Here is a 26,847-nt window from a genome sequence, read left to right on the forward strand (position 1 = left end):
GGGTGAGTGGGAGGTAAGAAAGCCAGACAGAGACAGGGTTATTGCATTTCCAGCAATGTTCCAGAATAAAGCCCCCATAGCTCTAAAGCAAGCAAGCACTCTAAAAATAACCCTCCAGTTGGAGCTCAGTTGAAGGGTCATGACAGCTGAGAAACCGGGCCGTCCCAGGATTCAGGGGGTGAGTGGGGTTGCTGTTCATCTAAAGCCACTCTGGACTGGAAAGCCAAATTCTCTGCAATAAAGAGGATCCGATTCTACTTTATCTGTGTCATCTTAAAGACTTCTCAGATGGCTGTGCCTATAAATCCCATGGATGAGCCCAGGTTGTACCAGCAGACTCTCCTCCAGGATGGCCTGTATGATTTGCTGGAGAACGACAAGCTTGTGGACTGCGTCCTGAAGATCAAAGACAAGGAGTTCCCTTGTCACCGCCTGGTGCTGTGTGCCTGCAGCTCATACTTCCGGTCCATCTTTTTGTCTGACCTGGATGAAAGCAAAAAGAGAGAAATTGTGCTGGAAGACGTTGAGCCCGGTGTCATCGGTCTGATCCTCAAGTACCTGTACACCTCCAAGATCAATGTCACAGAGCAGAACGTCCAGGACATCTTTGCCGTTGCCAACATGTACCAGATTCCTTCAATTTTCACTGTTTGCGTGTCTTTCTTACAAAAGCGCCTCAGTCTCAGCAATTGCCTGGCTGTCTTCAGGCTCGGTTTGATGCTGGACTGCCCCAGGCTGGCTGTCTCCGCCCGGAACTATGCCTGCGAGCGTTTCCAGCTCATCTCCAAAGACGAAGACTTCCTCCAGCTTAACGGAACCGAGGTGGCAGCCATTTTGACGAATGACAACTTGAACGTGGAGACGGAGGAGGTTGTTTTCGAGGCTCTGATGCGATGGGTGTGCCGGGATACCGAGAGCAGAGAGAAAGAACTCCCAGATTTGCTGGACTGCGTTCGTTTGCGTCTTGTCACAGACGATTACCTGAAAGAAAAGGTGGAGAAACATCAACTCATCTCTGGCAATCCAGAGCTTCAGTTGAAGCTGAAGCTGGTCAAGGACGCTCGAGGGGGGAAAATGCCAGAGATTAAAAAAAGCAAAAAGGAAGAGGAAGGGGCAGTGAAAGATGGAGAAACTGAAGACAAAGAGGATGAAGAAAATCTTCTACCAGCTATTCTAAATGATAACCTGCGATTTGGGATGTTTGTCAAGGACCTAATACTGATGGTGAACGACACCGGCACTGTGGGGTATGACCCGTCAGGCAACGACTGCTTTATGGCGTCGGTTTCCACGCAGGTTCCCAAGAACCATGTCAGCCTGGTCACCAAGGAGAACCAGATCTTTGTGATTGGAGGATTATTTGTTGATGAAGAGAACAAGGAGGATCCTCTGTGCTCCTACTTCCTGCAGGTATGAAAGTTGTTCTAAAAATATGAGACATTATAAAGTTACTAAATGGGTAACATCTGGAATCTGATTAATTTGAGAAAAAAACAATAAACTATTTTACTATTACAAAAACCATTTTAAATCTTACCGTTAAATGATGTTATCATAAAATGATGGAGGTTTAGCATAAAGTTGAGACCAGATATTAACATACACGATATAAAAATACATAGTCAGACATTAATTAGGATTGCTAAAGTTATTTCTATTCTTTAGGAAAACAATGAGAGTTTTACTACTCTAAATTCAGAGGTCTACATATAAAATACAAGACATGCTGAAGACAACCTTGTTTACAGTTCACACCTTTAGCGACTCCTGGTCAAATCACTCTTTTGTATCTACCCCTCATCTATTTCCATTTTGTACCAGTAAACAAATTCTTTCACTCCTATCCGTTTAAATTATTAGTTATTATTATTACTATACTAATAATTATTATTTATTAGTATTTTTGTCCTTGGCTGCAAAGGACAAGTATTTTTGTCCTTTGCAGCCAAGAATTTTCATGAGTTATGGAAATAAATATCTATAAAAATCCCCAAATCCCATGTATAATTTAAGTTTTTTATTTTCTAAGAATTTTGTATTAAATCCAATTTTTATTTTATTTCTGATGTCTGTTTGAGGAACAAGACTCATGAAATATGAAAAACTTTGAGTCCACATGAAACCAAACTAACTGAGGAAATGTACAAGGTGACCAAGAAGCAAAACAACCAGCCTCTACCTTTAACTGCAGAGCTAATTTGTAAATATTTCTGTGACTGCAGTATGATCCTGTTAGTACCGACTGGCTCGGGATGCCTCCCCTCCCAACTCCAAGGTTCTTGTTTGGGATGGCCGAAGGTGAGAACTCCATCTTCGTTCTGGGAGGGAAGGAACTGAAAGACAAGGAGAGCACACTGGATACGGTTTTGGTCTATGACAGACAGTAAGTTACAATTAAAATAATTTCTTGTTCTGATTTTTCAAAACAACCTGTTTTCACTTGTTTCTGTGACTGATTATTCATAGATCATTCAAATGGGGTGAATCCGAGTCAATTCCTTACCCAGTTTATGGACATTCAGCCGTATCACACAAAGATGTTGTGTATGTGATAGGAGGAAAGGGAGACAATAAGTGAGTATATGTTGCAATCAGCATGTTACAATCACACCATATAAAAGTAACACAGGAAACCCTAAAAGTTACTGTGTTGTTATATGTTAAAAAAAGAAACTGCCTGAAGAGGATGTGTTCGTATGATGTCAAGAGGTTTGAATGGAAAGAGCTTGCTCCAATGAAGACGGCACGCTCCTTATTTGGAGCAACTCTTCATCAAGACAAAATATATGTAGCAGGAGGCGTGACTGACGAAGGCCTGACCGACACAGTGGAGGCGTACGACATCGCTACCAACACGTGAGTTCTGCACCGAGTCCGAAATTCAACTAAGAAACGGCTGGAGAACCTTAAGCAGACAATTTATGATAAAAATGTAGAACATTGTTGACAGTTGCTGCTGCCATGGGTGGCAGTACTGATGATTAACCTTAGGGGCCAATTACATGATGGCCAGATTGGTTTGGAGAACTCCTTCCTTGTTGATGCAGTCATTATTTGAAACCTATTTTTTTTTATTATTATTACTGTTTCTTCAGGTTGCAATTCAGATATTTAAAATAGGTTGGTTCATTTTCAGCTGACTGATAATTTTGAGAACTTCAGCCCTATTTCTCTTTACAACATATAAAATATCTTTTTATAAAATATGCGGAATTAAATTTTGCTTAAAGATAACAAATAAGACAAAATTACTAATATTTATGTATGCATGTTGGTTTAGTAATGGTCCTTATGGTAAATGGCCTACACTTGTACAGCTGGCGCCTTATCAAGTCTGAGGACTCCAAAGTGATTTACTCTACAATCTGTCATTTATCCTTTCACACATTCACTCAATCATTTATCTAGAGAAAAAAAAAAGAAAAACATTTTATCAATGGCTTGAAATTAGTCGTAAAAGATTTCCGTATGTATAAACACTTTTAGCAGTTTTAATGAGCACCACATTAAGCACATAAATCTGTATGAAATGTGGCAGATATGATTCAATTTGAACTGACTATTTTCACCAAAACAAAGGGAAAATATTATATAAAGCTTCTAAGACAATTTGACCTAAATCATTTTTATCACAGCTGTTTTTTCTTTCTAAACCAGTCATTTTAACTGTGAGTTTATTTATGTATGCCTGTTATTTTCATATGGTCAGGTGGACAGATTTTGAGCCATTTCCTCAGGAGCGAAGCTCTCTAAGTCTTGTATCTTTGGCTGGTTCTCTCTACGCTGTGGGAGGTTTTGCTATGACGCCGTTAGAAGACAGTGATGAAATCCTTCCCAAAGAGACGAATGACATTTGGAGGTAAAACTTTTCTCAATATATGATTCCTTAAACTATTCTGTCCTGCAAAAATAGTTGAGAACTGCCTTTAAATTAAATCTGGAAACTAAGATGAGCTCCGTATCAGAAGCATGGTTCTCTGTTTAGCCAAAAAAAAAAAAAAAAAGCAATTAAGGATGTCACTCAAACCAACTTGACTCTTCTATAAAACCTTCGCAGGTATAATGAGACGGAGGGGAAGTGGAACGGGATTCTCAGAGAAATTCAGTATGCCTCTGGGGCCACAGTACTGGGGGTCCGCTTGAACACCCTGCGTCTCACCAAGATGTGAAGCTCTCCTCACTTCCTGTATTGCAATGAAAATTGACTTGGAAATAATTGCACCATTTTTACACTTTTCCGGGGCACATTCATTATCAAAGACATTAGGATTTCATGAAGGATTGGTAGTAACATGTACATTTGATTTTCACACAGAGTTGGGGCTTTTCTAATTAGCACTGTAGTATAAGGATTTATTCTTTTCTGCAATGAATTTTTTGTATGTGTTTCTGCAAGTAATAGATGGTGATTTCAACATTTATATCAGCAGAATCTACATTGTTTCACTGAACTGAATAAAAATTTTAAAACTAAGCTAAAGCCTTCCTTGACACATATATTTACTGCCCAATAGAGGGCAGCAAAGACAAAATCCCTGCTTCTTTCAACAAGCAATAATACACAACGCACAAACAGAAGAGTATGCATAGAAACAAACACAAGACTTGCAGATAATATCTATATTGTTTAATATTGAAATGATTTCATAATGCTCTACTGTGTTACAGACAGTTAACACTTGTCAATATTACAATAAAAGAAACAAAAACATACACGCTACTGTCTTTAGCACCTCTAGACTCTAATGTCCTTGTACGGTTTTTGTGTTATTATAGCTGAATGGGACAACTACTGTCTACACATGGGTTGTGAATACCAGAATCACCCAATACATATTGTACTGTTAACATTATAGAGCAGAGAATCAGCAATTAATAATACATTTCATGATTTCTCAATGCTATGGTAGCAATAAGTGCTGGAAATACACTTGAAGGTATATATAGATTTAAATATGATGGTATTGGCTGAGAGGCAATGAGGGGTTTGGATGAGATATACAATCTTAAAGCAGCCAATCAAAGATTCTTATGTTTAAAAAAAAAGACAAAAAAAATGTAGTTGTCAAAGGAGCTCCAAAGCTGACAAAACTAAATCTGTTCTCTCTTTTTGAGCATGATCCCCCAAATCATGCCGCCATGCATTTTGAGGTTGGTCAGGCCTATTAAAAAGTATGAAAGTGTCTCATTTTGTCCTAGCTAATTAATGACAAAACATAAAAGTATAAAAAGCTTTTAAAATACTACAAGTACTGTCCAGATGTATCCTTCTGGACTGCTGCAGTGCTAACATTAGCATTGCTGGCAATATTTCAGCTAACAAGCTAATGAACAAAATTAGCATTTACCAATGCTGACATTCAGGAGTGTTCAGCTAGATTTAAGTGCACAATCACATTAAAACTAAGGCTTTGTTTTTATTATTTCGCTATTTACCTAACTTTAGGTTGTTTTCTACCAATCATCGGGGAATTACAACAGAAATTACATGTATTATTATTAGCAAATTTTGATTGTGATTCTAAATGATGTGAAATCAAATTTATTAGCATATTTCTTTACCTTTTAATCTACATTATGTAGTATTAAAGTAATTTTAATATGTCTAATTTTGCCTTTTAACTGATTTAATTCTAAATATATTTTATTGTAATAGAAGTCATTCTTCTACTATAATTGAATAGTATAATTTTAATTATAATACAAGACTAATTTCTATTTTATACATAAGAACTGTAAATATGATAGGTTAAGGCAGATAAAAAGGTCTAAAGCCAAAAGCAAACATACAAATTATCACGTTTGTGTAATCTCTTTCTTAATTCAATAGCCAACTCAGTTTAATCAGTTTTGAGGCTCCAAATATTTGAACAAATATGGAGAAAATAGTCATTTTAAAAAATAACAAAATATGTGGATAAAGACAGAAAAAAAAACAGTCAAACAGACCACAATATATCACTAAAATCTTTCATACAATACTTTTTCTTCAACATCCAACAAGAGTTTTTGTAATGATTTTAGATGTGGCCCTTTTCCAAGCAATAGAGGAAAGGCCACAAAATCAAAATATTTTTGGACACATTTTTTTAGCAGCTGAGCCAGGCACCGGTCATTTTCCCCTTTTTTTTTGCTTAGTAGTTTTGTTTGTTTATATTTTCTGGGTTACATGTTATCTCTGCCATGAGATGCATCATACCAACCATGTGCATTCATATCCTCTGGGGTGATATTTTGTTCCTGTATTAACTTTGGTAACTTTTTCAAAAATCTTCCTATGGTCTAATATAAGAAGAATATATTTTATGACTTTAATAGGGAAAATATCCACCGTTAATCATAATTATTTTGGTCTTTATTTTCCGTATTTTATTGGCATTACCTTGACCAACTGCGGGTCAGAATCAAATTCAGTAAAATGGGAAATAAAACAAATTGTTATAAAAATATGCTGTGAAATATTTTTATGACTAGTTACCTCCACAATTTTTTAAAATACCCATAGAAATAAACTGAGATGTAAAGGTGCACGAGTACAAAAGAATTTGTTTACAGGCAGAAAACAGGAAACCATACAAAATGGAGGAACAAATCAGTGGAAGGGGAAAATGACCCAGATCTGCAAAATCCAAAACACAAAGAAAAAGCCCATTTCATGGCTAGTTTTAACACAAAACAAGACAAACTCCCTCCAAAAACACATTTAAGATGTGCCTCATTTTCTCTTCAGCCCAGCATTCACCCCAAAATAAATGAAAGCAAAAACCCTCCATTCTGGCAAGGATGCAACAGTTGCATAATTCACTAAACATTTTTGGCATTTGTGTTAACTTTTAATGTTCTTGTGAGAGAAATGTCAAAAGTAAACTGCAAACACACCAAGTTCGATGATGCTTTTATATCACAGGTTGCTCTGAGTTAATGTTGAACCACTAAAAGAACAAATAGTAAAAGAGCAAGAAGTATCTGTTTGATTTCTTTTCCATAGTTGATGGTCCTTGAGGTCGACCATCCGGTATTTTTTAAATGCAACGCTGCTCAAACACCTAAATCGAATTTTTAAATTACCTGTTAAGCATGTCATCACATTTGGCAGTGACTTGATAATGAGCCATTCATTTGATTCAGGTGTGTTTGGACAATTGTTGCACCTAAAACCAGCAGAATAGTAGACCTCTAGTATAATATACAATCAGCAAAATAGTTCTTCCTCACGTTTTTTTTTTTTTTTTTTTTACATTGTGGATTAATACAGAAAGCATCCAAACCATGAAGGAAAAACTGTGTAGTGAACAAAGTGTTTTCTATTTTAGATTTTGATGAGCAGTTTGTACACATTTGGTGTTTTCTTAATCAGCTTCCTGAGGTACCTGGGAGGATTTTCCAACGGTCTTGGGGCTGTTTCTAAAGGTGCTGAGATCTTATTAGCTTTGATATTAATGTATATTATTAGTAAGTTAGTAAGTAACTTATTATAAAAGTACCTGGAATCAATCACTCTTTTTGTGGTTGAGGGTCTATTCGACAATGTCAGACTTTTCCAGACTCGACTTTTCCGATTTCTCAGTCTTTAGCAGCCATATTAGCTTTTTGCCAAATATTGGAATCCAATTCTGTACTTTTTAGACTGCATAGGAACCCCGAATAGCCCTTGTATTGGCTGAAGGGGTCTTTGGGTCTTTCTTCTTTTCTTTGAAAAGCTAGCAATGGTCCAACTAAACAGAACCCAGATGGGATGGAACGGTATTCTAATAAATCTGTGCTTTTGCTGGTAATTTTAAATAAATTACCAGCAATATCACCAGTAAAGCACCCCAAACATCACAGTATTTTCCTCCACCACAATGGTTTACAGTGTGAACCATGCATATAGAAGTCAACCCTTGGTTAAACTATTTGTCTTCCATTACTCACAGGGATCCCTTTTCAGAACACATTTCATTAGTGTTTGATGGTCTTTGTAACAATACTTGACATTTTTCACATTTTATGAAGTTCATGTCTTCAAGTAACGAAGGACAATAGTTTCTCTTTACTTAGTTGAGTGATTTCTGATATAGTGGATTGAAACCAGTTCAGGAGAACTTAATGAACTGAGAAATTGCAGTGTGAAAAAATGTCATCAAAGCAAAAGGTGACAACTTATAAATATGAAACATATTTCGTTTTCCTTCATACTTTGGATATCTTTAGTATAGGTTACAAGTAGAGAATAAGGAACAGATAGAATTGTGTAAATGATTACTTCAATTTTTAACAGATACTCTTCCCTAAATACATTTAGGGAAGAGTAGCCTTTTAAATTAACAAGAAATAAAAATAACCAACAAATGTTGTCGTCAACAGCAATATGATTTGTTCACTCTGTCCTGAACGAGATTAAAATATATATATAAAAGATATTTTAGCCTTTCTCCACATTTTTTCCAACACATTTTCCAACAAGGCCATAAAACAGCTGTCACATTATATCATTCACTTACAACATGAAAGATAGAATGCAGTTTGATGGATTTATATTATTTCAAGAGGGTTTTAATTACTCCGATCTCATTTCATGATCCCATTCCAAATAAGTATTGCAGGATGTAGTATTGCAGTTTTGTTAAAATTCAGTGTCTAAGGAACCTGCCAAGGACACATTTAATTCAAGAAGAACTTTTCTTATTTCCTATAATCATTTGGTATACAGACACACTGTATCAGATTTTTTATGTGGAATAAGTGCTACTATGTCAACTTTAAAACTCTATGGAGCTGCAGAAGAAAATAAAGTGCTATTAGAATTAATATAATTCCCATTACTCAATTAGGCAACTTACATAAAAATAAACTCATGTTTAGGCTTTTTTTAATCTTAAAGTAAATTACATCAGGTTATTTTTCATTGATAAGAAAAATAAACTAACCAATCATCTTAACTGAACTGAACTCTTTCTTACTTTTTACCTTGTTGGATGGCAAAATCACAAATAACAAACTAGGCTTAAGCTTGTCTGAAACACTCCAACAAGTAACGTACAATTTTCTGTGACTTTTGAGGCTTTAATACTCATTTGTGTCAATTTATCCTTTGTGCATTTAGAAATTAAAATTATCTACACTTTAAAAAAAAAACACAAAAAAAACTGAAAAGGATGTATGTATTTCCATCAGTACAAATTTCTGCAACTTGTTTTCACCCCGTGTCTGCATACATGCCCCCTTTGTTGGCAAGCATAGCAAAGGAATTCAAAGTGCATAAATCAGTAGTGTTCATCACAATTTATCTGTCAGCTATAGTAACTATGCTTAATACAAAAAACGTGGAAATCTCACCATTTGTAAGGCAAATACACAAACAGCATGTCAGTAATGTCTCTTGCAACAGTGCTTCTATAGCAGAAACATATTCTCAACTTTCAGAAGATCTAAGTAAAATCTGCAGACAGATTGTGATGTAATAAACAGCAACAGAGTACTTAACAGTCAGAGGCCACACAATGCTGCTCCGCATTTGTATAAACTCCAAATATTTTTCACATTTTGTCTTGTTACAACCAAAAACTTCAATACCTTTATTTGGATTTTATGTCATAGTGTGGTGTGTGTATTTGCAATCTGGCCCCTTTATTCTGAAACCTCTAGATGAAATCCAGTTCAACCAATTTTACCTTAATCACAGAAAAGCTTTATTTATATTAAAGTATTAATCAGAGAAGACACCCATGGTAGCTGTGGTGAAATTGCAGAGATCAACAGCTCAGTTTGAGGAATCTACTGACAGTACTAGTCATGCACTTCACCAGTCTGATAAAAAAAAAAAAAAAACATTGCTGAAAGAAAGCCATAAACAGTTCAGTTTTTCAAATTGTCACATGCCATGAAAGCAGTGAAGATAAAACAAGGTGCTTGAGTCAGTTGAGACTGAATTTTAACTTTTTGGCTTACATGTCGATCTGTTACCAAAGTAAAATCCTATTTAAATGCAAAAGCTTGTGGTTGTAACATGACAAATAAATATAGGCCCATGGACTATGAATACTTTTATAAGACAGTACATATTTAGATGTATAACTTTAAATAATTTTAAAGCTTATGCAATTTATTTTCCTACTGGATGCTTGACAGTTGACCTTAATATAGACATTTTAAATGACATATTTAGTTTTAAGAAGAAAGAAAAATACTTTTTTACATTTTTCATTATCTTCAAAGTTTATTTCAACTTTTAAACCAATAGTTGTTTTGCTTTTTTGCAAAATTCAAGCTAATTGTCCACTAAGGTTGAACTGGATCTTGTGATAGCCAGAATACAATTGAGTTAAATTACAATATGGAAGCTCTAATTTTATAGGGGCAATCTTAGACTAGACCCTGTACAAAATAAACAAATCAAAATGCAAAAAACAAACAAATTAAAAACAGATTTAAAAAACGTACCATTATTTAAATATAGTCCAAATATGTTCCTCATGTTGGCTTATGAAAGACACAAATCTTGGGCTGATGTGATATTTTACCAAAAGGACTGTTTCTGAATAAAAAAAAAAAAAAAAACATAGGCAGAAAACATTAAAAAAATTGTCTTTCCGTCGTACCAACCTGAAAACACATTCAGCTCTCTCTGTGTAAACATAAAAAAATAAAAAACCATGTACATCCACATCTGAACAGTATATACATGGGAAGCAACACTAAGACTACAGCATATAGATAAAGTGAGTAGGAGTGCATTAACTGAACTCAGACACTTGTCAATTACGACACTGAAATTTTATGGGGTTAATTCTTATTCCACTTAAAGCTTTCAGTCTCATGATTTGCTTAATGCCACTCAAACCTGCAAACTAAAGCAGCTGGAAAGCTCACGCAAAGGTGAAAATTGGCTAAGCTCCATATAACCTCACCTTTATGTAGCTCCAGATAGGTTTGCATTTTACTGATGGTAGGAGGAGCTGGTATTGCAGATGGAAAAAAGCATGTTTGTCTAAGCATCTGATACTGTAGCATGCAGGATTTGATCTCTGATCCAAGCTGCGCTGGATTTTTTTGGACGTGTTGAAACATTTCTGGGCTTAAGTGTCACAACTCTGAAAGTCCATATATTAATATTGCACATATGCAAAATTGCTGCACATACACAATTATGCAGCAACTATCTGACATTAACTTTTATTGATCTCATGCTGTGTCATTCTGACATTCTATACAAACTCATAAGATTCGATCATATTAGCCTACCGAATGATTGAAGCGGCTTCAACTGTTTGCAGAATAAAATTTTACTACATTTAAATTAATCCTATTTATGTATATATTTAATAACTTGGAAAATCTCGGGCTATGTTTAGAGCTTTCAACTCATCCCGAGCTGGACAACTGATTCTTCAGAGGATTAAAACAAAAATAACGGGGTGCTGTGGTGGCACAGGGGCAAAGCACAACCTATGTATTGAGGCCTCAGTCCTTGTGCCGGTGGTCGCAGGTTCAATTCCCGGCCTGGCAACATTTGCCGCATGTCTTTACCCCCTTTCCTGTCAAACTACTTTCAAATAAAGCCCCCTAGAGCCAACAAAATCTTTAAAAATAACAACAAAAAACCCTGATAGGGTGACATCACAGCAAAAGTAACATACGCTATCCTGATGCAGCAGAACAGTGAAATCCACACCTTTGATCCTAACACACATGCATTGTTTAGACCAAGACCGCAACAACACCCACAAACTTCACAGACAAAACTTGATGTTCCATCCCAATTCTTTCATTTGATCATATTTAGACCCACATAAAAACATTTTATGATACCCCAAAATCTATAGTAAGATAGGAAAAAGTTGTTAATCAACAACTAAAGCAATGTAGTTGCTGTTCTGTGCATAATTCATTTTATGAACAAATTTGTTTTTGGAATGGAAATTCTGGGTTCAAAAACTGCAGAAATGAACCTTACACCAAGCTTACACATGTATTAGAATGGCACAGCCAAAGTCCAGGCCTAATGAAATTAAGAATATTAAAAATTGCTGTTTACAGACACTCTCCTCCCAATCTGACTGAGGTGACTTGAGCTTTTTTGGAAAGATAAAATGAACAAATTACCATCTCTAGAGGTGTAAAGCTGATGAATGCAAACTCCAAAAGACTTTCAGCCGAAACCACAGTGAGAGGTGGTTGAACAAGGCTTTCAGTAAGGAAAAGCACTTTTTGTAAGAGTAAGAAAACCAAGAAAATCATGCATCATTTTCCTTCTACGTCAGGCTTACACATTACTCTGTGTTAAGAGTATCAAATAAACGAAAAACGTATATTAAAATTTGTGGTTGCAACACAAAATGTGAAAAAAAAAGTTCAACAGGAGTGAATGGTTTTGCAAGACAGGGTACATAAATAGTCAGACCTGTAAGAGAGTTGGGATGGTTAATGGAAGCCAAACATAAGAGTCGAGAATATCTTCATCTGCTGACTTTGTGGAAGCTCAAGTGTGAATTTGTTGTTCTGAAGACTCTCAGTTCCAGTCTCTGCTTCACAGATCACTCTGACACACCAGCACAGACAAAAAAAAAACAACACACACTCACTCCACTACACGCATTGTAGCCTCTCTAATATCTTTTGAAGCTAAAGCCACGAATCACCCAACCTCAACCAGGAAAAAAAAAGAAACAGGAGCACATATTAAATGTCACAGGAGGCAAATGTAAGGTGCAGGATCGATTATAAACGCTATATTACATTACTTATCCATAGCAAGGGAGCTACAGGTTTGGTTATTGGTGACGTCACAAACAGGTACATGTTCAAAGTCAAAATGAGCGTTTGGTTATTGCTGGGTCAGACTGGAACTACTCTCATCCTTTATGAGCATATGTAACAGTTATTTGGTAAAGGATGTTACAATCTATTTGTTGTGCAAAACTCTGGATTTATAAGTGTGGTGTAAAAGTTATGGGATAAGTCGGATAGGACTTTGAGGTTATATACTGTATTCAGCTGAGTAAAAAATAACTATTTCTTATTTATGCAGATGAAAGAGTCTGTTACGAGGTCTATGTCTAGCCTTTTTTTCAGTTTTGTCTTCTGTGTAAATGTCAATCTCCCGCTGTGAGTCTGCTCTTAAACAAGGAGAAGCCAAACAAAGTGCTTTAAATGCTACAGAAATTTGTTAGTTGTTGGAGTTCATCCTACCAGCAGAGAACAAGGGAGGAGGTGGGGGTAAATGTGAGGCAGTTGCCAGCCCCCCCATGGGGTGCAGCAGGGAGAGAGACAGCTGGGTGCTGTGGAGGAGCTGTGGGCTGGAGGCGGCGGAGGGCGTTGCGGCGGAGGCTGGCGTTCCCAGCTGCGCTGGACCGGAAGAGTCCGCGGCAGGAGAGACGAGGGGCAGGTCGAGGCTGAGGGGGTCACCGCAGTTTGGGACCACCATAGGGTTGGTGACGTGAAAGCACTTCTCCCTGTGGGCCTTGAGCATGTTGGAGAAGCGGAAGCGCTGACCACACACCTCGCAGGGGTACGGCTTCTCTCCGGTGTGCGTGCGGCGGTGGCGTTTCATGTTGGGCCGACTCGTGAAGCTCTTCCCACAGATCTCACAGATGTACGGCTTCTCTCCTGAAGGATAAAGGACACCAGAGCTGTGTCATGCATCTTAAACATTACATTAAAGTTTAAACCCTTAGATGACTTGAAGAAATGCCCAATGAGTCTAATTAGAAAGGGTTATTTACACCCGCCTTTTATTCAAGATTAGTATTTACTGTTAAGTGTGTTTCTATAGTGGCTTGCAAAGGTTTTGATAAACATTTTTGCCACAACTACAACCTTCAACATATTTCATTGGGATTTTAATTTAACACAAATCAGAGAAGCAACAAGGAGGCTCATGGTAACTGGAGGAGTGGCTGAGATTCACAACTCTGAGGACACATATTAGAAATAAACTACACCAATCTGCCCTTTATGGATTAGTGGCATGAGGACAGCCAATTTTTTTAAAAAGTCATAAAAAATCCTGTCTATAGCTTCCCGCGAGCCACGTAGGGGACTAACCAAGAAGAGAAGAAAAACGAAATTAAGAGTTTTTGGACAACATACGAATCGTATGTTCCTATATGTAGAGGAAAACTAACACTGAACATCAGTCTCAACATGGCGGTGTTTGCTGCTAAATGGCTGGTAAGAGTTAATGAGAAAATGGATGGAGTTAAATGCAGAGCAATTCAGAAAGAAATCATGTTAATCAGAGTGAATGTTTAGACCTAAATCCACTTGAGAAAATTTGCAGCAAGAGTTGCAAATGTTCACAGATACTTTCCATCCAGTCTGACGGGCCATGAGGGAATGGGCAAAGATCTCAGTTTTCAGATAAACCAAACAAGGTTCTGAATGAGCTTTCTTCACACAAACAAAAAAACTTGACTTTGATTGCTCTTTGCTCTTAGCTAATAAATTCAAAATATAAATATATCAAAAAGGGAAAGTAAAAAAAAAATTTTTTTTCTTGTAAATATATTAGAAGGACATGGTTGAATAAATGCAAATATGTATGGTATTGATCTGGGTACTCTGACTATTTCTTGCTAGGAAATTATTGACTTCTGGGGGCTGAATAATAAACCACACTTTTCATATTTTTACTTTTAAAAAACTATTTCTTTCTTTTCATAATCATGCACTGCTTATGTGGGTATAGCACATAAAACAATCTCCCCATAAATAATGAGACAAAATTTTAGGGCTTCAAACTGTTTATACTTAATCTCTTTAATGTGCTCAAATCACTAGCTAAAATAAAACAATGGAGGACCAAAATTAGGCTCACTAAAGCAGACGCAAAAACAAAAACACTCCTTGCGTGGTATATTTTGTCATTTCATACATAAGATTTGAGAAAAACTGACAATTGTTGACAAGAGTATACATGTAATTCTTCCCCAAACTATAAAATAACTCTGCAATGCATACAATAAAAACTTTAAAAGTGTGGCAAAGGTGACTTACCAGTGTGCGTCTTCATATGCTCGTCAAAGTATTGCTTCATGTTGAAGTCCTTTCCGCACCACTGACACATGAACTGCTTGTGTCCGATGTGGATGCTCATGTGTGAACGCAGCTGGTATTTGTACTGGAAGCGCTCGTTGCAGCTCTGAAATGGCACACGGTGGACACACTTGATCAAATGAAAAGCTGGATTTCACCATCATAGTCGTTTCTTACAACTCTTAAAAACTTCCACAGCACTGAAAAGGGGATCTCAAACCTCACACTTGAAGGGTTTCTCTCCTGAGTGCTGCAAAGAGTGGACCTTCAGGGACATGCTCCGCTTGAACGACTTTCCACACGTTTCACAGGTAAACGGCATGTCCTTCGTATGGGCTACACAAACAACCGAATACACAAACATTAAAAACACACCCAGACCTCAATCCGATAGAGAATTTGTGGCTACACTCAAACAGTTTTGGATGGAAAAAGTGAGTAAAACTTCACCATCCAGAAGTGCAAGTCTGACTCAGACCTACTCACAAACTCTACACTAAAGGTGCATCTATAAAACTCTGACTTCATCGGAGTGACTTTTAAGCAAACTCTAATGTTAAGTTTTATATTTAACTGTCATCATTTTGGTAGAAATCAGTTTTTGTTGTAACATTAAAGAATTAGTTTTTATTATCCTTTTTTTTTTTTTTTTAATCTAAAATCTGTTAACCATAACTGATGTGTTAAAGCATCCAAGGAGTGAATACTTTTTACAGGCACTGTAAGTATGAACAACAGATAATATATGCAAGATATTCTTGGATGGATGTACACAAGCAGGCTGGGAAAGTAAGATGCTTATCCTTCAGAAAAAGTGGAAAAGGAAAGCAACACCCAAAACAAATCCTGCTTAACAATTAAAAAGCTGTAGAGGAGGAAGCCCAAAGTACACAAGGGAACGAGGTGACCCAAAGAAATAGTTGGGTGTCACTCACCGACCATGTGCTTCCTGACATGAGCCATGGTGTAAAATTTCTTCTCGCAGATCTCACATGAGAACTTCTTCTCTGCGTAGCCGTGGACAATCTTGTTGTGCTCGTGCAGCGACCACAGCTTCTTGAAAGCCTTTCCACAGGTCACACACTTTCAAAGCACACAACAAAGAAGAGGAGATGTTGTGATTACTGGGTTTATTAGGGTTTGACATGTTTGAGGGGCTAAAAGTCTAACCAAGAATTTGTTGGAAGGCTTGAAAATTTGTGTTCACAGACACTCTCCATTTTGCAAAACTAAACATTGCTCTGTCTTGATCAAACGCAAAAAGACTTGCAACTGTAATGACAGCAGGGGTGGTTGCACAAAGTACTGGCACAGATGGTTGAATATGAGCAAATGTCACATTTTCAGAATTTTGCAAATAATTTTCCTTCCACTTCCCCATAATCTGAACTCTGAAAGGTGAGAGCGTAAACAGTACATACCTGGATGCTCCGCTCACAGTCCGTCTGTTGGTGCAGAAGCAGCTCACTCTCCAACAGGAAGCGCTTCCCACAGTTGTTGCAGATCTGCATGCGGTTGTGCGTGACGTTCATGTGCTTCTCCAGGTACCAGCGGTTGTTGAAGATGCGAGGGCATTTTTTACACGGGAAGTGTTGCTTCTCCTCCAGCCTGACCTTCAGACCCAGGCCCTCTGAATCCAGAGCCTTCTTCCCGCCCTGTCGCTGATTGGTGAGGGTGGCCTCTGCAAGCGTCTGACGCATAGCAGTGGCGCCCACCATGCATAAGGCTCTGGTTCCCCGGCGAGGTCGATCCATTACGGTGGGCTGCTCCAGTCCAGGAATGTTTAGGGTGTTCTCCTCTTCCTCCTCCTCCTCCTCCTCGTCCTCCTCATCTTCCTCTCCACTGGTATGCCCCAGTATGTCTGTCCTCTTTAGATCTTCATCGCCCTGCTCGTCATGTCCGTCACCATTCTCAATCTCATCGTCCTCATCTCCCTGAGAGTCTCTCTCGTTTTCATGACAACGGCCAAACATGGGTTCTGTGATTGTGGAAGATTTTCCATCGGATCCCTTTGAGACGTTCAGGGTCTGGTTGTTGAGGTTGACTTCAACAATGATCTGATCTCTGTTGAAGGAGGTGTGACCATCCGCTGGTTTTGACTCCTCTCCGCCGCCCTCCACTTTACAGAGAGTGGCCACACCCGTGCTGGCCCCGCCTCCTGGACCCTCCTCTTTCTGGTAGTACTGCTTTGTCTGGGCAGCCATCTTTCCCACCTCCTCCACTCTGATAGAGAACGGGCTGCTGCCTTCTCTCGTGTAGACCCTGCCAAGCTCAGACTCCTGCTTGATCTCCCGGTACAGCTGGCAGGGAGGCATCTCAGCTGGGTCGAACCCTTCCTGATTGGCCATCTCTCTGCAGGTGGCTCTCAGCGAGTGGCTGCTGAGGAGATCTCGACAGGACGCCGCGATGTCGCTCATCTGAAGCACGGTGGCAGCGTTCAACACATCACGGACGGTGCTGCTGCTCACCAGCAGCTTGGAGGTGTAAATGAAGTTGAGGATCTGCTGGAGGCCCTGAGAGGTCAGGGCATCTAGGGACAGATCCACGCGCCGCAGCTGTTTGCTTTGGGCGAAAAGAGAGTGGAAGAAGGGGCTGTAGGCTGCCAGTACTCCCTTGTGTGCAGGAAAGGTGCTGCGCTGGCGCACCAACACGATGTCCACGTCACAGAGGTCAGGCTGGAAGAGGCGCTGCTCATTCAGCCTGTCCATCAAACAGGTGAAGTGCAGAGCCACATCCTCCACCAGAGAGAACTCAGCAGAGGGGAAGTCTGTGGTCTTCTCCACTATGAGCTGAAACCAAAATAAAGACAAAGAATTCTTCAAAGTTCACATAAAATGAATTTATGTGACAGAAAAAAAGACAAAACTATGGATTCCCATCTCTGTTCTTTAAGAATCATTGTCTTTCATGATTCAGGCTTTTGCCCATTGCAACTTACTAAATTAAAGGTTGTTTAAGAAGTGTGAGTAGTTACAATTGTTGCCTTGAAGTAGGAAGGTCCTATTTTCTAGGCCCTTCTTACATTCTAGGCCAGGGGTGTCAAACTCCAGTCCTCGAGGGCCGCAGTCCTGCAGTTTTTAGATGTGCCACAGGTACAAAACACTGGAATGAAATGGCTTAATTACCTCCACCTTGTGTAGATCAGTTCTCCAGAGCCTTAATTATTCTATTCAGGTGTGGTGCAGCAGAGGCACATCTAAAAGTTGCAGGACTGCGGCCCTCGAGGACTGGAGTTTGACACCCCTGTTCTAGGCCCTAGAATGTTTCTAAATGGCTCAGAGTATCTTGGTACACCTCATCCTGCCCAAAACATGCATGTTAGGTGAGCTGGTGTTTCTTAATTTAGCTTAAATTTCCCATAGATAAATTGCTCAGAATATAATTGACCAAACCGAATCTGTGTGTGTGTGCGTGGGCGTGCGTGTGTGTGTGCGTGTTGGAGTAAAAACAGTTGAGAAGAGTGAAACATGTTTGCAGACTATGACCCAAGTCTAAAAATATGCCTATTAATTTCTGTAGTTACAACTTAGCCATTGGTCCAAGCAGAAATTCTGAAATGTTTGCTTCATTTTTTGCTACAATTCTGGTAATAAAATCCCCCAACTCAAAATACAGTACAACAAAGAAATTCAGTATGAAACCACACATAATTAATTCATTAATTTTTAAAACTGCAACATCTCATTTACGTAATATTTCTGCCATTGAGTTTCTCTGATTAGAACCATTTAAAGGAAAGGGAGTTTGTTTTAGAGTTGTGTGTAATAAAGTTATGTTGTTGAAAGTTTTTTCAAGTGTTTTTTCTGTTTACCACAAAATCAGAAGAGCAATAAATCAATAGGCAATAAATTATGTGCAAACTAATATTGATAGGAAAGCATGAAGACAAAAGGAAATGAACAAGAACGGTAAAATTCCGTCAATTCCTGTCATCCAAAAAGTCAAATCAAATAATTAAGTAAATGATGCTAAAATAAACTCTCATGCCAGTTTCTGTGCATGCTTTAAAGTGTTGGGCTGCACGCAGAGTGTGACCCAAGTCGGAGAGAAATCAAAGGTGTAACAATCAGCACTCTGTGCAAGGTCCTCGACGTCCCAAGGTGGGTTTATTTTAGCACAGGAAGGGCAGGGTTTCGATCCAGACGGGATGTGACTGAGGACACAGCAGCAAGCAAACAGAGTGCAGGCGGCCGCGCACACACACACACACGCACGCACACCCACACACACACACACACGAGCACAGCACACACATGGGATGTCCAATCTTCCACCAAACCCACACACACCAGACAAAAACACAGTGTCTGGTCTCTCTGCAAGGACTGACCGGCCTGTGAATTGGTATTCAATGCCATTCCTCCTCCTATTAGTCGGCTCCAGCAGCACACCCACTCGGTACCCCGAGGGAAGACGAATCATGCACACAACAAAACATGTCAGGAGAAATAATTAGGGAAACGTTGTTGAATAAATACTTGCTAATTCTCTAAACAAATAATAGATATTAGAATTCAGGAGTAATTTAAAAGCGCTGATTCAAATGTTGCTTATCCTAAATGCTGTCAATGATTCAGCTAAATTAGCACAACATAATGAGATTAACTTAAAACAATAACAAACTTCTATGTAGCAGATTCAATTCTGGATGGGGATGAAATGCACCGTTTTCTGTTCTTTGCGCCATTTTTCATCACGTATTTTCCTCCTTAGGATTTATGATGCTTCGTGGTCATTGTTCAGGCTGAGAAATAGATTTGCATTCTCTCCTAACCTTGAGAATCCGCTCCGTTCGAGGAATTCAATTATGTAGTTTTAGATTTATTCATAGTTCTGAGCTGCTAAATTGAACTCAGAATGAGAGGAACAAAGATTGGGATATCTCTCTCAGCACAAGGCTTCAGACATTGCCTGAGGGTGAAATGCCACAGTTGTACATTTTAAAGTGGAAGTTTCACTCCAGGGTCAATAATGACCTGGTCTATCTTCAGGGGTTTAAACCAAAGCAACCAAGCTGAAGGCCTGGAATGGAGATTGGGTAAAATTTTTTAAAATAAAACAAAACTGTTGGATTTTATTTCTTTAAGCTGATTGGGAAAGGAAGAAGCCACCAATTCTTTGTCAGTCCAAAAGACACGAAATTTGTAATCCAAAATATTTCTACTTTTGTTTGTTTAATATCATAATCCAACTCTGGTCCAACAGATTCAGATTTGGAGTGCTTTTCAGACAGTTTTATTCACATCACCTTATATTTATATGGCCAAGAGTCTTTTCATATAGTCAGTCAACTTGGTTCATACAAAATGAATTTAAAATTCAACACAAAACTGTTCACAACCTATTGCGTGGAAAAGGGGTTATTTCACTGCAATCTCATGTCATAAGAATCCAACACCACAGTGAAAAGTTGAACCAAACCCCAAAAACTCATCAAAAATTAAAAAGAAACCGCTAGAAATCTCTACTCATATTTCATCCAAAAGCAAATAGGGAAAAGAAGCAAAGTAACCTCAGGACAAAGACTTAAATTTTAATCTGTCGCTATGTAGAAGAGCAAGTCATGATAGAAACAAATCTTATAGAAAATACAAAGGCCAGGCACTGTAATGTCAAAGTTACAAAAGGAGTTATTAGTTTTACAAAAAACTGTGTGAACCAAATGTTTTTAAATGTGTCAAGCTCAGGGTAGCGTTATCCACTGTGTAACTCAAGTCAGACTTGAGATCAATGTCAGTATCAAATGGTCAGCAATGAAAACAAATAATCAGCACAGAAATGCAAACATACAAACCAGCAAGTTTTACAGAAATCTACAAAGAAAAAAAAAGGGTTGCATCACAGATTCATCCATAAACAAAAATCGCTGCACTGCTTTTTGGTTGCAACAAAAACATTCAAACACAGATAGTCCGAGTAATAACCAATAGGTTCCTGAATGACGAAGGGATTTTGGTAAATTTATAATGAACTTAATTTCAAACAGACGGATGCTTTACAAGAGCCCAATTCAACAGGAAACAACAATCGTATCTCATCGTACTGTAACCAAACAAACTGAGCATGAACTCTAATCCAACTCCCATGATCTCTCTCTGTCCATCCCCTCTTCTCTCTCCTTCTGCTTCCCTCGGAAATGTCCGAGAGAGCTCGTTTGCCACCATCAGAGGAGCGCCTCCTTTAACCAGCCTCTCAGTCAGATGCCTCGCTCTACATTATTCATACGTGGCTCGACCTGAGACAAACTCACAGTAACGAAGATTACCCACACACCCAGACACAGGGCGACAATTATACTGGCTTCAATCAAAGCATCGCACTCAGAGTTTAATCACAAATTATTTCATCACTGGTCCAAGACAGCAATGTGACAGGATCCCCCTGCACTATAGGGGCCTCAAAGGGCCCGTTTCACAAAGCAGCTTTCGAAGCTGGCACAGTTAAGTCCCAGAAATTCATTCTTCACTTTGATGCAGAACATTTTAATCCTCTGGATGTGATTTAGTAAAAGGGAGAGTTGTTGTACGGAAAAGAAATCCTGAATATGAAATCATCTTGCACAATGAAAAGGTCACAAATGCTTAATCTCTCACTTGCTAAGGGCTTGACATGCCTGTCTGGATCATGATGATTGAGCTGTTGAGAGCATGCTAACATGAGTACACATTCACACAAACTTCATTTCAGATTCAATCGCGTCTCACCAGGTGGTTTTGTTTAAACTTCCTCTGTGAAGGTTGGACAGGATGAACCTGGACGTCCATTATGGACTAGCAGAGTGGACGTCACAAGATATTTCAGGAAGAACTCTGATCAGTAAACGTCACTGCATTCAACTTTCTTTTTCTAGTTGCAAATTGGAAAATAAGGATTTAAATTGTTGCTAACAACAACAATTTGTTGTCGTTAGCAACAACAACACAAGCTAGAAGGCTAGCGTTGCCTAAAATTCATAAAGTGCATTTTCCTGCACTTTATGCTTTCAAAGGTTTTGAGGAACTATGGCTGGTAATCGCTTTGTGGTCAAAACATTATGTCAATCAAAAACATTTTAGAGAAAAGAAAAACAAGCATCTGGCCACTTTAATATCACAGTAAATGTCTGCCAAAATTTCTGAAATTTAGAAAGGACTTCCATATCTACAAGAAAAAAACTTGGATATTATTCTCTAAAATCAAAAATGTGCAAATATGTGAGAAAAACATGATCTTTTTTTATGATAAAGACATAAATTTAGGATATTTTCAGACAGTCATAAATCTGTATGAAAAAAATGCTGAAGAAGTTAGCTAAGGTTATAAAGTCAATGCACTGACAGATGTCTGCATGCATGTGCTGCCATGCATATTTTCAAATTCAAATAACTTACTAGTTGGAAAGATAAAAGTTCTGCAGTCTAATAAATTCAACCACTGAGAGGCAGATGTCCTTTTAATTCATTTCAAGCCTTTCGTTTAACAGCTGCAACATTCAAGGTCAGAGCACTTTATGCAGGTACCTGCCACTTGTCAAATATAGGCAGATACTAAAGAAAAAAAAATTCTAGAAAGCTAATGAAGTGCATAAGATATGACAAGACTCCTTTGATTCAAAGCCTAAGTTTCTGACACTTCTGGCACTTCCTGTTTAATCCAGTTGGGTTGCAGCTGTGATGGATGATGCACAAAATTACAGCTCTGCCTGAGCGGAGCCTGAATTACTTAAGAGAGAGGGCAAAAAAAGAGAACCAATCATGGTGTAGTTAATTTACTGCTGCACTCGTTACCTTCAGATGTTACTTTGACACCAAAGTGCAAGAACAACCCACAGTGAGCGTGTCAGTCAAAGTGATTAAAAGAACTGTGTGGAAACTTCTCCTGGATCAGCCGTGACTCTGGCACGGTCTTGGCTCGACTGGACCTGATCCAGAGTGTGAGGATGCAGCTCCTCTTGCTAATTTCACTACTGGGAAGGCCACTTTTCTCCCATACCTTACACCAGGGGGCTCAAGGAGGGATGGACTGGTCACCTGGCACAGTGTGCAATACCCGGGGGGCCAACTCACATCTATGGGCTGGCCCGGGGCGGCCATATTTTAACCATAAAAAATATTAGAAACAATTTTTCTTTTCATTACAGCGGATTGGTTTGGCTAATCTAATTAAATCTCTCAGTCACTCCCCTCTCCTTTGAGCAAACTTGTCAGATTTTGTCGTTTGAGCTAACCTAATAACAGTAATAATAGTAAATTAAAAGAGAAAATGTGACACACTAAGAAAAAGAAGAAAGTTACAAAGTTAGAGCTAATCTAATTTAAAAATTCTTAAAATAGATTCGACTCACATCTTCACTATTTTCAGGGGAAATTGTAGGGAAAGTGCTGAAATACTTAACATAGAAAATGCAAGAGTTATTTTGTTCAGTCAGACCTGAAGCATTCATAAAGAGTGACTCTGTCATTTGTGTACAGATGTGTGTGTGAGAGAAAATGACCTTCACAGCTTTTGTTTTCAAAAAATACTGAGTTGTGTTAGTGTCCTTTTTCTTTTTTGAGAAAAAGGATTGAAGCTGTGATTTCCTTGCAGGCCGCTATGCTTTATTTTAACCTTTCAAACAACACAATCTGCACATATATAGTCTTATGCGTGGTGTGCCTTCACGTGTCGTATAAATAATCCTGGTGAGGCGCCATGGCCAAAAGTGCCAGGGCCGTTTGTTGGGCCCAGTCCAACTCTGGGTCCAGGTGGATTTACGACTCCAACTCTAGTGTCCAAATCCAAACAACAGTCTGTGTGAGGTCTCTGCTGTTGCCATTTAACAGAAAGAACCTTAATCTTTATGAATTATTCGTTTTAAGATTCTATTCCTGCACAAATCAAAAGATTTAACAAACAAGCAGCATCCAGCCAGTCTATCTCATTTGCTTGCTGACCGTCAAACAGACTGAGCCATTAGCAAAGGCCAATGTCAGAGTCATGAACGCATCAATAGTGCGAGGGAGGGCAGGTTGTACTAAGGCAGGAGGAAATCTCTGAGGAAAGGCATTGCAGGGGGTTAAAGCTTTCTCTGCCTGCACACACACTATACCGACTGAACTCTGCTTCTTCAAACAGAACCCGCCTTGGTGTGATCTTTACTCAAAAGCTCTATATGTTGTTTCAAATTACACGTGAATTGCTAGGTGGTCAAACAAATATAATTTTACATAAAGCTGCCTTAAGCACAGAACCTTTAGGATTCATAATTTAATATGATTAGATTTTTTTTTTTAAAACACATTATCAATGTTTAGAAGGTTAAAATTTTTTCTAAATTAGGGCTGGGACTTTAATGCACTGTGGAATCCAAACACATATGGCATATAAAACTATTGTGATTAAATGGGAAAACATCAAAGGTCCTAGTGTAAGTGAATGCAGAGCAGAATGAGCTAAGTGTTAAATCTGCTTATTTCTGTGTTTGCACAGTAGATGGTACGTGTTATTAGAAAATTATTGGGAAAGCTGCAAATGGCTCCCAGCTTTTGGCAACTTCCATGCAGTTTTGCAGACATTTTATAGACCTTAAATTTACTAATATCAAATGGGCTAGAATATGCAAAACGCTGAAGATTTGACCACACTGTAATTCATTTAACCAACACAAACAGACGTTAAGAGTACATGTGTCAGAGACAGGCACAAGTTTCACATGTTCCAAAGTAAACTGTGAAGATGAAGTCAGAGGAAACATGAAAGGTTCCAAGAAGTTATTTAAACTCTATTTTCTGCAGATGCATATATGCGGTTCCTTCAGGCTGCTATTTGGAGAGCGAGACTCAAGCAGAAAAAAAAGGAAATCTCAGCAAGGTTAAACTAAATGGCCTTATTTGATCTTTCGAGTTTTTAATGTGAAAAAGATGGCTAAGTTTTAGAAATCTCAATTGAAGTAAAAATGCGACTTCTAAGAAATAAATACAGAGACTCTCATTTGGAGTTAATACTGTGTAAATCATACAAATAGCTAATCTCTTTTATGGAGGGTGCCATTTCCAGTTGGTAATGCTAAATGCTACAATAAGGCATTTAGCAATAATGCTATATACCTTATTTAGCAATAAAAGCAAAATAAAGTGCAGGGAAAAGAGGGCTCAAAGTGTCGACTTCAAAATTGTTGCAGCTGTAGTTTTATGAGATTGTTTTCAGGTTGTTAGGGCTTATAATGACATTTTAACAGGATCTTCATGGGTTAAAAATGAGTGTTGCGCTTTCACATCTTTTACAGAGCACACAGTCTTTCAAACTGCAATCAATTTGCAGCACAACTCAACTCACACTAACTTGCTCAAATCCCCAGCAAGCTCGATAAACCACTCACACATTCCCAAATACGTTCAACCAGCAAAATGCAGACATGTATTCTATGAATAAGGAAGGCTGACGTTACGTGCCGCTTTGACCCAGAGAGCCCTTCAAAGAGCACAGTCAGCAGCCCTCCTCACAGAGCGCTCTCCGGCGGAGGGACGCAGCATGTCCTGACATGACTGACACCCAGAGGAAGGAGAGCGGGCATCGTGTCAGGCCTCATCTCGCTCGGCGGTACACAGAGATGGCAGAGGAGCAGTGCCCGCCTCTACGCACACAGACGAATATCCCTTAGTCATCATGAGGGGATTTCAGAACGGAACTATGACGGCTCTGGCCGCAAACTCTCTGTGCGGGATAGTAACAGTTTACAGCAGCGAGTTTGGGCTCACCGTTACATCAGAGCGCTTCAACTGGGTAGGAAATAGATCACAAAGCAAACAAAAGGGGACAAGGGCACGTCATTCATGATGGAGTCCAATCAGACAGTCATTAAAAAGTCATCAGAGTAATGACTGATGCGGCGTCCTCTGTGTGCTCATCGGAGCAGCTCCTTGCTTGCTGACTGTTGTAGACCTGAATGCTCAAAGATGTGAACTCTGATTCATGCCTCACTCCTCAGCTGCTGTCTGGTTTGGACCAAGGCTAAACAAGAGTGGTGAGGATGGAAACTTTCTAGTTAGTTTGCGAGGGACTCTTAATGTTTTCAGCATTTGCACGTACTTCGGAAAACGATTCCGAAAAAGTTTTTTCTCAGGACTGTATTAAGCCATCTTAGTTTTAAAATGCGCACTGGAAAGTATTTTCAAATGGAAGCCACTAGATAATGTTAAATACTTGTGTTGATACCATAACAAAGTGCTTTAGTGAATTTAATCATACCTCACGGAAAGCCAATATTTAAACCCTTTTCTTTTTATGAATGCGGTAAAACTGACCAAAAAAAATTCAGAATTTAATCCTGGTCTTTAAACACCTAAATAATAGTTCTAATCTGTAAACCCATTAGCTAAGATGCTAAAGCACATGAAATTAGACTATTTCTGGTGAAATGAAGAATTATATCAGATAAAGGACAAAAAATTAAAAAATTAAAATCACAACTTGCTGCTGGTTTTTCCCCTTTCCTCCACTTGAGCTAATTATTTTACACCCTTCAGTCTATTCAAATATTTTACTTGTCTAACCACATTACTCACCACTGGCTGCAATTAATAAAGACAATATTATCAGCATTCCTGCCGCGCTAATCCCTGACATCCAATCTCCCATCACTCCCCACTGTGGGTTTTTGCTTCATCCTATTGTGCAGATTTGGACTCAGCCAAGTCTCTCGCCTTGTTGGAGCTCCACCACCTGACACCGTTGGATTTAAAACACGTTTTCATCTATATGTTAATACAACCACAGGTGACAAGCCAATCTAACTGTGATACGAGTTTAGCCGAGCATGAAATTGGGGGAACACAAGCAAAAATAAGGACAAGAACCCAGCAGGAGCAGCATGTT

General features: G+C 38.7%; 2 protein-coding genes across 6 annotated transcripts in view; one reads left to right on the top strand and one right to left on the bottom strand.

Annotated features, from left to right (window-relative positions):
* Positions 1 to 2: 2 nt before the first annotated feature.
* Positions 3 to 7,258, top strand: klhl40b (kelch-like family member 40b). Its single transcript, XM_044105421.1, has 6 exons — positions 3 to 1,410; positions 2,223 to 2,383; positions 2,467 to 2,574; positions 2,671 to 2,856; positions 3,710 to 3,859; positions 4,058 to 7,258. Exons 1-6 carry the CDS (start codon positions 289 to 291, stop codon positions 4,167 to 4,169), a joined length of 1,839 nt encoding a protein of 612 aa, XP_043961356.1. The 5' UTR covers positions 3 to 288; the 3' UTR covers positions 4,170 to 7,258.
* The window catches only part of zbtb47b (zinc finger and BTB domain containing 47b), a 28,601-nt gene continuing 6,359 nt past the window's right edge, over positions 4,606 to 26,847 (bottom strand). For 3 of the 5 annotated variants that reach the window (XM_044105416.1, XM_044105419.1, XM_044105418.1), the window contains exons 2-6: positions 16,437 to 17,804; positions 15,951 to 16,098; positions 15,236 to 15,351; positions 14,977 to 15,121; positions 4,606 to 13,587 (exon numbers count right to left, since the gene is read on the bottom strand). In XM_044105416.1, coding sequence (XP_043961351.1) covers positions 13,148 to 13,587; positions 14,977 to 15,121; positions 15,236 to 15,351; positions 15,951 to 16,098; positions 16,437 to 17,804 — 2,217 coding nt within the window. In that variant the 3' untranslated portion in view covers positions 4,606 to 13,147. Of the gene's footprint in view, positions 13,588 to 14,976; positions 15,122 to 15,235; positions 15,352 to 15,950; positions 16,099 to 16,436; positions 17,805 to 19,345; positions 19,432 to 21,719; positions 21,885 to 26,847 lie in introns of those variants that run through there. The other 2 variants (XM_044105415.1, XM_044105417.1) reach the window with 2 other exon arrangements.

The sequence above is a fragment of the Gambusia affinis genome, linkage group LG21 (assembly GCF_019740435.1).
Source record: "Gambusia affinis linkage group LG21, SWU_Gaff_1.0, whole genome shotgun sequence".
In the NCBI taxonomy this organism is placed as follows: Eukaryota; Metazoa; Chordata; class Actinopteri; order Cyprinodontiformes; family Poeciliidae; genus Gambusia; species Gambusia affinis.